The sequence below is a fragment of the Saccostrea echinata genome, unplaced genomic scaffold (genome assembly GCF_033153115.1).
Source record: "Saccostrea echinata isolate AGI-Se365-2 ecotype Australia unplaced genomic scaffold, CSIRO_AGI_Sech_v1 ptg000043l, whole genome shotgun sequence".
NCBI classification, from domain to species: Eukaryota; Metazoa; Mollusca; class Bivalvia; order Ostreida; family Ostreidae; genus Saccostrea; species Saccostrea echinata.
In genome coordinates, this window is record NW_026889792.1 from 1,581,869 (window position 1) to 1,593,711 (window position 11,843).

General features: G+C 34.3%; 1 protein-coding gene across 1 annotated transcript; it reads right to left on the reverse strand.

Moving 5' to 3' along the window:
- Nucleotides 1–8,200: 8,200 nt before the first annotated feature.
- On the reverse strand, nt 8,201–11,513 carry LOC133201312 (uncharacterized). The gene is made up of 4 exons (XM_061337107.1): nt 11,284–11,513; nt 9,723–9,801; nt 8,849–9,047; nt 8,201–8,281 (listed from the first exon to the last, which is right to left on the reverse strand). The coding sequence occupies exons 2-4, from the start codon at nt 9,798–9,800 to the stop codon at nt 8,241–8,243; spliced, it is 318 nt and encodes a 105-aa protein (XP_061193091.1). The 5' UTR covers nt 9,801; nt 11,284–11,513; the 3' UTR covers nt 8,201–8,240.
- Nucleotides 11,514–11,843: the final 330 nt, after the last annotated feature.

Consider the following 11,843-nt stretch of genomic DNA (forward strand, 5'->3'; position numbering starts at 1 on the left):
GGAGCCTAATAACTGACGTCACATAAGCATTATACGACGTCACACTGTAAACAATTGTTAGGGAATGGTTTGCTAGACTCGGAGAAAATGAACTTTATAAAAAAAAAATCTTCGACAGGATAAATTCGTTATGTAGACACTTAGAGGGGTAATACGGAAATACATGGGGTTCTTGAATAAATACATATTGGCCTTGGCTTACGCCTCGCCCAATTTGCATTTTTCGAGGACCCCATATATTTCTGTATTACCCCTCTAAGTGTCTACATAACTAATACTGAGGGCTCGACAAGCCTCATCCTCTATCATGTTTACTTACCCTCGCCCAAATATCGCTTATATTTCAAGACAGTAACCATGTATTTTATATATAACCTGGGTTGGAACAGTTTACGCTTTTTTATTAACCGCTTCGCTTTTTATAAAGGATAAACTGTCCCAACCCAGGTTATACAGTATAACCAGCTATTAAATTCATTCCTTAAATAATGAATTAGTTATCCCATTAAAATGAATTTCTTATCTAGTTTTTATAACGAGTTAGTATCATATTATAATAATTTTTTAATCTCATTCTCCAAGAGTTTGTAGTCTCGTTACAACGAGTTTAATATCATGTTAAAACGTTTCAAATAGTTAGTCGTCTTTTTATGATTATGATTAATTAACTATCTTGTTCACGAGTTAGTATCTCACTATAACATGTCACATATGTAGTTATTTCATCAAAATAAGTCTTTTTGGTCTCGTTATTCAGGAGACAGTATTCTTGTTAGAAAGAGTTTGTTTTATTGGGTTTTCCGTCTCTGCCAATTTTGATAGCTTTGCTTACATTTTTATTAGCTAGTCAAATTGCTCACAGACTCCAGTATCGAACTGTCTAAACTCCTTATAAGTAAATGGTTTAAATGTTTATTGTTTTAATATATTTTCTTCCACCTTTGTTAAAAAGTTTAAACTGTTGAAATATAATTATATTTTCCTTCAAAACAAAATACTAAGTATAGTTTGGGCATTTACATATTTGATAGAAAAAATGTAAAAAATCCTGATAATTTAAAATACAGTTATTGACTTCTGAATCCTGCCTACTTGTTACTGTACGAAATTTGTCAGGAACTGATTATTCTCAGTGTTCGGCCTCGGTCAATCAATTCCTCACCAGGTCTGCATTGTCACAAGTAGACCTCATCAAAAGTAGGATTTTTTTCTTGGCGAGATTACTGTATTTTTTAAACTTGTCAGAAATTAGACCATCCAGTTTTCGTTGCAAATATTGGTCATAATGCAAAATTTTCAGGAAATTGCAAGAAATTTTAAGACTCTCGAGTCTCAATTGGGGTCTGGCATGAAAAAGTAGGTCATTGATTTGCCATTTGAAAGTGGAAAAAATACCAGCAAGTCAAGTAAATGATTTTTCATTTCTATAAGTAAAATGTTTTTGCCTAGTTAACATCCTTAAAGACAGAGATTTTTTGTTGAGGAATTGCTACATACTGATTCTTTATAAAATGTATATGTTGCTATGTGGACAAGTTCTGTTGCTATGGACAAATTAACTTAAACATACTTTTTAAAAAAAACCAGTTTGACAATGTCGATTCTGGGCAATAGCAATTCAACTATGAAAATCAGATGATGTTTTAAAAACTTAGATGAATATGTGCTAAAAGTAACTTTCAATGCTTCGTTGCTAAGGAAAATTTGCAGTTGCCATGGAGATAGCTTATTGTAAAATAGTCTTTAGTATACAAGGAAGAATATTTTATATTTTATTATTTTAAAATTTGTTTTTGGTACTCAATGATTACAATTTATCCGATTTTTCTTCCAATGCTTTACAATTTCCCCTTTTTAAATTTATCATACCATCCATTTTTGTTGCTTAGCAACAGATAGGAATTTCAAATTTGCAAAACTTTTTATTTCAAATTCTTAGAGAGGTTTTCCTGTGGTTTTACATGAAATAGATGAAACAATTGTATTAAGATGGTGAAATGAATAATATCGACTTGATTTTTGCTAAAATCAAGCAAAATGCTGAATCAGCAAAAAATGGGAAACATGTATCTTTACCTGTGTCTATAACAAATATATTAGAGAATGTAATTTCTTGTTATTACGTTGACAGAATATTTTAAAAGTATATCTTTCTTATTACACTGGATAAGAAAAAAATTACTATATTTACATTTTGTATAAAGCCTTCAAAATGAGTGAAATTTCGTCAATCTACAAAAGAAAAATTGGCCGGTTGCTAGGGAAATTTCTTTGTCCATGTTTCCATAGTAACAATGACCCAAAATATTTTTCCTTCCACATACATGGCTTATAGCCCAAGAAAAAACTGTGAGTAAAAAATCATTAATTTTTGAGAACCCCATGTATCACCTCCTGCCTGATTGTTACGTGGAACTGTACTTAACAAGTAACGAAAAGTAATGAGAAGCATAAATCTTAAATTATATATTCTTTGTGGAGAATTCACAGCGAAGCATGAAATCTTCAAAAATCTATGAAAAGGTTTAATTTCTTTTATTTCCAGAACATTACATAATGCTTTAAAAGTATTGTCATGTTGCAAATGTTGACTTGTCATGTTGTAAATTTTGTGTACTACCCACTAAATTCAAAGTTACAGCATGACACCGCTAGTACAACTGATTGTCATTACTCTGTGGAGAAGCTGTTCCTTATAGCTATATTCAACAATATAAACACCACAGGGTTTTATCCCAAACCTCTTACATAAACCTCTTACGATTTGTCTTCCTTTCATCAAATGCCAATATATTATTAGACGCGCACTCTTTGGCAATCAAAAATTTTTAATAAATAAAACAAAATTTGTAGGAGCACAGGGGTCCCGAGTCAACACGTTGCCTTTGTCATCCTCACAACGTCAGGGGTCCCGAGTCAACACGTTGCCGTTGTCATCCTCACAACGTCAGGGGTCCCGAGTCAACACGTTGCCTTTGTCATCCTCACAACGTCAGGGGTCCCGAGTCAACACGTTGCCGTTGTCATCCTCACAACGTCAGGGGTCCCGAGTCAACACGTTGCCTTTGTCATCCTCACAACGTCAGGGGTCCTGAGTCAGCACGTTGCCGCTGGACGGGACAACAACGTGTTGAATAAGGACCCCTGACATTGTTGGGATGGAAGATGGTATGGAACACCACATTAGGAGACTTTGTAAACTTAGTAATAAAGCTCAAATTTCTGATGAATTTCATTATATTCTAGAATGTAAAGCGTTAACTATTGTAAAAAAAGATTACCTGGGCAATAGTTAATCTCATAGGCCCAATGTTATTAAATTTATGGAGCTAAAGACAAACCCAAACGAAGAAAAAAACTGAGAAAACTATGTATGTTTATTCTGAAAATTTAAGATGCTGTCTGTCCTCCTTGATCCCTCTTTTCTTATTTCTATTCATTTTCTGTTGTTTTTGTATTAAATATGTCCCTCTGACAAGTTTGTTTAAATATGTATATGGTATTGTACCAATATATTGGTTTGGGTGAATAAATTGAAGTTGACGATACTTAGTTAACACTGTTGGATATATAGGTTTTCCTTTTACTCTGTCTAAGTTAATGATTGGAATGATTACTAAGACCGCTCTGTCTGAGGGTAAATCACAAAGTACTAAAAAATTCCTTCTCTAGAGACGGGGACTGGGTAAGGTCCTACTTGCACCGTGTTTCTCCCCTAGGTTGAAGAACCGGGTGTCTCAATCTTCTTCAGATTAACTACACCCAGAACTTAACATCAATACCCTTGGATACTTGCCACTGGTGTTGATAACTATTACACTTCTATTCTGCTCTTAACCTTAACTCCTTTATTTTTCAGCTAGCTTCTGATCCAGCCGTAAACTTCTTCAGCTAACTTCTGAATGCCTGTATTTCCCAAAGCTTTGCTTTATATACCCTTTGGCTAGACTATACCGAGGGTTGTCAGGTCATTCCACTTCGAAATCTTAATTTCGTTTTATACAAATGCCTCTCAACCATTACATTACCCACGCCTCGGATATCATGCGTCCAGCATGTGACTTGATTCATAACTAAAGATTTTTTAACATATCCAGAAACTGTTTGGGTATTAATTAAACAATAAACACTGTTATAAGAGAAAATAATTACACAAGGCTCTGTTAAACATGCAATAAAATTAGGTCACCACACGATAATTGTACACAATTAAAATATTAGCTGCAGAACTGTAGCGTTATGGTTTTATATCTTAATAGTCTTTGACCATATGATAACGCTACAGATCCCGTGATGCAAATATAGTGCAATTTACGGCGCAAGATTTTCTGCGGACTTTGGGAATGTATTTCGCCACTTTCCAGCATTGGTCAATCAGCGACCTTTCATTCCCTAATTCTAGACATATTCTATAACCAACCTGTTTATTTTATCCACATCCTAACCCTTTCTAGTCGTCTCTACAGACCCATAAACTCGCTTGTTGTGAATTAGTTGTCGGATGGCATAATTCTAAGTATTCACTGTTTAGCACTTTATAAATTTCTACGACCTAGTGTCCTACACTTGGCACACACTGCCCAGTATCAATAAATCTTATACCCTACACCCAATTACACTATACCTGGTACAGAGAATCTGGTATTATTGCACCTGGTACCACTACACGTGGTACACAACACCTGGTAACACTACTTGGTTTTACAGCGCTTGGTAACTGCACCGAGTTCCAGGCACCCGATGTCAATTAATAGCACCCGGAAAATCAGACAACAATAAAAGATTGATAAGAAAACGCTTTGTACTCTATCTCTTGACGGCTGCCAGCAAAATGTAACGTGTATGATCGGGTTCTTTCAAGGGATATATAGGTTTTCCTCTTACTCTGTCTGAGTTGATGACTGGAATGATTATTAAGACAGCTCTGTCAGAGGGTATATCGCATAGTACTTAAATTTTCTCTTATCTAGAGATAAGGAGTGGGTAAGGTACTTCTTGCACCGTGTTTCTCCCCTAGATTTCTATTGATGGGGAAGAATTGGGTGTCTCAATCTTCTTCAGATTTACTACACCCAGAACTTAACATCGATTCCTTAGGAAACTTGCCACTGGTGTTGATAACTGTTACACTTCTATTCTGCTCTTACCCTTGACTTCGTTATTTTCTCAGCCAACTTTTTCTGCTAGCTTCTGATTCAGTCGTCAGCTTCTTCAGCTAACTTCTGAATGCCTGACTTTCACAAAGCTTTGCTTTATATACCCTCTGGCTAGTCTATACCAAGGGTTGTCAGTTCATTCGACTATTTAAGGTCTTCATTGTGTTTTATACAAATGCCTCTCAACCAAATACAAATTGATATGATCAGTCAAATATGTGTAAATCAATGCATTGTTTTATGGGTGACTGAAAAATCGCCCAGTTCGGTTGAAGACTATGTTATGTTTTCATTTTTAGTTTATTTTTACATTTTCTTCAGTTGAGCAAGTGCTTGGAGGTCAAAGCATTATGGCGTGGCTGTATTTAAAGCACAGTGCATTCCCGCTGCATTGTCGACAAAAATAGACATACCAGTAACTTTTGGTAGTAGTAATACCTGTAGTTACTTGGGTTCCTGTCCTTATTTCTTAGTAATCATGCATACAGTGAAGTGTTGGAACTGATGTCCCTTGATCCGTTACACCTTTTCTATTCTGTTCCTTCTTAAGGTTCTTGCTTCTGGACTTTGTTTTACCGAGTACTGATCGATCTTTTAGGGAACTACTCAATCAATATTAATAGCAATATATATCCAAAGTTTTTTTAAGTAATAGAATAAAAAACATTTTAAAACACTTTTTGAAATATTTCAACCGAGTTACCGGCCTTCATCAGTCGTATATATATATATATATATATATATATATATATATATATATATATATATATATATATATGATACATTAAGGAAAATTTTCAGAAAACATTTATTTAAAAGTTTCTAAATGAGTCCACCCCCACCCCCTCATCCCCCACTCCGGTATTAAAATCAATTTAGCCTGAAGTTTCAGTAAATGTTACTTATTAAATGAATAATAAAATTGGTTACTTCATGTAATCACAAAGGAAGTAAATAGTTATAACAAACAATTTACATACCTATCTTTCCGAAGTTTTTGCCGTCTCTTGTAGAAACAAACTTGGTGAACTTAAAGAGTACGCAACCTAACACCTTCAATACTCCCAAAAGAGGACTGGAAATTTTTCTGAGAGATATCTAGATATTCAAAGACCCGGCTCTCATTTCACTCTGTAACAGGGAATTCAAGCAATATTTTGTAAATATGTTTTGTTCCTCTTTGAAGTCAACAAATTTAAATCGTTGATGCCTAACGTATTAAGCAAAAACAAATGAGTTGGAAGGCGGATTATTTATTTATTGACTGCGGGTCTTTTTTTTTAATACATGCAAATTAGTATGATCTGTATCGATTATTTTCATTTTATTACAGATTATATTTAGATATGACTTGAATAAACCCATCTTTCGTTAAATTCTGGTCATACCATAGTGTAAATTTTAACTCTGAATAAAAAATTCAATGCTCGTTACATAGCAGAGATTGATTACAATGCACAAACAGGCATTTAATATCTGTTATGCGTCTGGGCGGGTTAACTTCCAAAAGAGGAGTGGAAGATTTCGTTTGTCAATATGGCGTGTTTCCACAAGATTTTCTAATGCAGTTTGATACACAAACTGTACGTAGTAATTCCATTCACCATCATGAAACAGTATATTATGTTTAGAAATCTCGGATTTTGTGGAAAAAAAATTAGAAGTTGTTTAGAATCCAAAATATCCAAAATATTTTAGAATCCAAAAATAGTTGTTTAGAATACAAAATATTTGCCCGATATTGATAAAACGGAAACAATTATATTGCTAGAGGTCAAATATTATTTTCCATACAGACACACGAAGTAGAGGCAAGGAACCCATGGCATGTCATGCATGTTTTTTTTTTACCAAGGCCTTTGGGCCACAGCACTCACCTGAGACACATTTCTATAACTTCATGACAAATTGCTAACATACTGCTTTTATTGTGGGTGGTCTTTAGCATAAACAATGGTAATGGAATTAGCACTGGGTTCATATCAAATCGACAAAGTATAGCAAGATTGTGTTGTTATTGAGGGAAGTCTATATATACAGATGTAAAGGTGCTTAAGGTATATAATTTCAAACCAATGTAACCACAATAAGCAGTCAAATTTCTTAATTGATGTAAACTATAATTCAGGGACGGATCCAGGATTTATTTGAGATGAAACATGTCAAAATACATCTTGATCAGCACGTATATAAAAAAAAAACAGGCCCATGGGCTCTTTGTTCTTTTGATGTAATGTGTAAAGTGAATATATTAATGAAATAAGTGATTTTTATTATACTTCTATAATTGTTTTCGTTATAAAGATATGACTAATAAACCTGTATTTTTTTCTAAACATCCCCTACCTTGTAATAGTTTTTGTGCTATTTGACTCTGGTGAAATAGTCATCGAACTATTCACCAGCAGCAATCCATTTCATCTCGGAACTCTTCTGGTTTTATCCTGATCGTGACAAGTTTGCTTCGGTATAATAAAACACCTATTTACTGACTATTCGGACAATAGCAAGTCAATTGTTCCCATCAACAGCAACTATTTCCCAAGGCACAGCCATAGGGCCTGAACACTGGACCCACATGACACGGATTTCACAATTCTGAAAGAGGGTTAAGCGCGCATTTTCGTGATGAAAACATTGTGCTAAATGGAGGAGCCAACTGACGCCTAAATTTTGTCACTTTGAGGCCTGAAAGGCACTATGTTTGTTCAGTGTATGACCAACTTACCCTACGCTAGGCCTTAAATCGTAAACGCAGGGACCATTACGTTAATTATTTTGACTGTTGCAGCCCATCCTTGCCCATGAGAGCATAATTTGAAGAGGAAAAGGGCATGTATCCTCAACATTACTTGGAAACGGTAGCAAGTTTAGACTAACCAAGGCCCTGCAGCTGTCTCATTCTTATTTATGATAAAAATCCCCCTGTGTGTCCCTTTTCTACCTAAGATTTAAGGCACATTTAATAAAAACACAAACATCTTTCTCAATTGCTTTTAATCATCTAATAAATATTTTATGAAAGATGATTTTTTTAATTTAATGCCAGCACATTTAATACACATCAAATGGAACAGGTGAAACTCATGCTGACCCTCTGTAAATCCGCAGTGCTGTTTGGAGTTCTGAAATGCAAGTAAAATGAGCTAAATAAACATATTTAATATAATTTATCTTGACACGAGTACCATTTATCTGACAACTATTTATCTAACTATCATTTGCCAAACTTGGTGAAAATTCCTTTCTGTATTTTATCTCACATAAATTAAAAATAATTCGTCGAAATCATCAGCTGTCTGCATAACATGTGTTGTTATCCTCTCTTTGGTATACTCGCTCTTTCGTCTTTAGGGCAAGGAACCAAATACGAGGGAGAGAGGGTGATAAAGTGAGAACAAAAGGCATAACCAGTCAAGGACTTTTCTCTCTCTCTCTCTCTCTCTCTCTCTCTCTCTCTCTCTCTCTCTCGTTCGAATTCTAATGTTGTATCCATTGCAATCTCTCCCTTGCATCGAACGCGACAGATTTTGAGACAAACTCAAATAAAAATTTTCATTAAAAAATACATGGTGATTTACTCATTTTATATAGTTCTTTCTACTTAAGCAGAAGACACTTTTGTTTCTTAATTTTAGCTGAGGACTCCCTAGCCGGTTATGATAGCTCTGCGATACACTCTAAAATTTTACCTGTTTCATTCAATTTGCCATCTCCATTGAAGTCGCCGTCTTTTATGAACTGTCGAGCCGTTAACAGGGAGTTTGCAGGACTGAGGTTTACAAAATACCTAAAGAAATCCTGGATCTCTTCACCCGACAGTGTCCCGTCCTTGTCAGTATCACCTAGTTCCGTCATCGCCATTTGGAGATTTCCTAGACCTGCTGATCGCTGTCAAAATAAGTACTCGTATTTCCTAGTTAGCATGTCATGCAATTACTATTTAATAATAAGAACTGTGATAATAATTCGTGTATTTTACTGGCGATATCATTTTATTGCTGTCGGGATACTCTTCCTTGTATATGACTTAGACAGTCTGTAATCTTACAATAAACCTTTTTAAAAATCTTTGCAGAGCTCTGGAACTTTACATAATATACTGTAAAAGTAGATTATTTAGCGCAGTCAAAATTTAGCACAGTCTTCCTCTTCAAGTGATTAGCGAAGTCGATCATAAATAAGTACAATTTACAGTAAATTGGCTGATATTCAAAATTCATAGTGAAATATTCAAAATCCTGAAAATACAACAATGTTAATCATTTACTTTAAATAATGAGAACATCGCAATTTTTTTTAACCCTATAGACCACTTGGGGCCTCAAGGCGGCCCACAGATTCCCTGCCTAATTAGCTGGCCACCCTAGCCCTAGACGATTCGTATATTTTGTATTCAAAACATTCCCTTAATTTAATCAAACAAATCCTTTTGAACATATTTTTTGGGGACTTTCTTCAGCAGCTAGATATTCTTTTAAAGCTGGAGAGGAATTAAGACATCTGAACCCATGATATAGTCTCTTGTTCGTTTTCTGACATTATAAGCAGATATAACCGTCTTACCCGCAGAATCTCGTGGATCAGCTGTGAGTCTGTTGTTGACCACATGACACAAACAACAATGAGGACGACTATCTTCATTCTGTTTTTGAGCATTAAAAAGAAAAATCTGGATTATCAGCATGTATATATAAGATTTTCAACTGATGAGGCGTATGACCTCAACTGTCAGTGATAAGTTGGAAAGTTCCCGTGAAAAATAGCCACAATCGTTTATATACCACGATAAGTTTTAATTTGAAAGTCAATTCAAATTAATTTAAATTTTCAAATGAAAATGTATTAAAATCATGCAGTACTGTTGTATGAAATATGATAGCACACATATAAATAAATTAATACATATGTTGAACTCCATTTAACTTCCATTTCTTGAAGTAATTCTATATAGGTCTCAAGTGTATATACTTACCAGTATAAATTTTACCTCGTGTCCTTTTTAAAATGAAAGATTTGATTAACCTGCGTTTTAGCCAAAAAGTTTATATTAACACATTCACATGATAGGAAGTATTTTATTAAATTGCTTAAGTAACAGAGATGCTCCCAATTCCCCGAAAAGTTATAAAATATTATGCAACAGTAGACTACGACTTACACTGTAATTTACAGATTGGAAGATATCAAGACCAATTCTACCTCTCCGAGAGTTACGTCTAGACAGGTTACTCATCACAACTACTAATTTTAGTGGCTTATGTTTTCCATAAGACCACGATAACATTTCTTTATTTTTAGCGTCTTTTATTTAGTGAAATTCAAATAATATATATATTGATTGATGACGCAGTGAAATGCGAAACACATGTACCTAAATAAATAAAAAAAAAACAAAACAAAACAACATGATTTTGTTTCACTGATACTCTCTGAAGAAGACTTTAATTCCCTGTTATCATACGTTTCTGTTCATGTCTACAATCTGTTCATATCTAGGTATATATACGTACGTATACATTTATAAATAAATAAGATTAAAGATGTTACAAGTCAACATGTAGCTATACCAGTTTTGGTAAAACAAAATCGCTTTTCAGTTTATTAGTATTTTATTAAGGGAATTGGTTACTAAAACTTAAATATGTTGTTAATTCTTCTTATCATTCAACTAAAACATTTCCACAAAACAGATTTTTAAAATTTATTTCAATCCAAAAAAGAGCTATAATTTAGCCAATAAAATTTTGAATTAAAAGAAACCAGATCGGAAAGTCCGCTAAACACAACAATGTACCAAATCTTGATAAATTTCTCAACGGTTATGAAGAAAACCTTAATCTAAGGGTCGAGCAAACTGAATTAAGACAATTATAGTCCCGTGACTTTCTCGCCCTGGGGTTCCTCAATATACATGTAACCTAATTGCTGAAATTAGAATTTAAAGACCACATCCCTCCCACTTCAACGATTGAATAAAAGTTATTTTGTAACTTAGTAAAATATATAATAAAATTTCCGACATCTGGATCTATTTTTAAAGTACACGTGTAAGATATTTCTACGTCTTTAACACATATTCCTATTATACTATGATATACATATATACTTATGACTAGGTACTAACCTTGACACTACTTTCTTTGTCCAGCCGCTCTCTTTGATTGTCGTATCAGGAAAAGGACATTTCTTTGTCTGCGATGCCAGGAAACGGTTACGAAGAACTACACGACAACCCTTTTAATGAGCTCGTCCAGTAAAATGCCTGCAATTTGATGATGTAAGCTTACGTCAAACACCAGTTGTCCAGTCAGATGAAACGGCAAGTCTTTCAATAGCAAATCCTCTTGAACGTCAAAATGTAACTTTTTCAGAAGCGCATACTGCTTATTACTGAGGAAAGGATGAAAAACAATTACCCAATGACTTTTCTTTAGTATACAAATGCATTGCTTAATCAAATTTAAGGCATATTGAAACTGTCTAAAAACCCTGCTTTTATAATAAAACCCACCGTGTATCATTAAGTCGGGGATTGCCAATTTTGATATTACAGTTGCAACAATTATATGAATAACACGGCTTCTCCATTTCTGTCAAGAGGGGTTAATTCGATCGAATATGTCACTTCCACCTATAATATTTCTCCCAATTGCTTCATGTTCGTTGGCTGGCCGTCTACTGGAG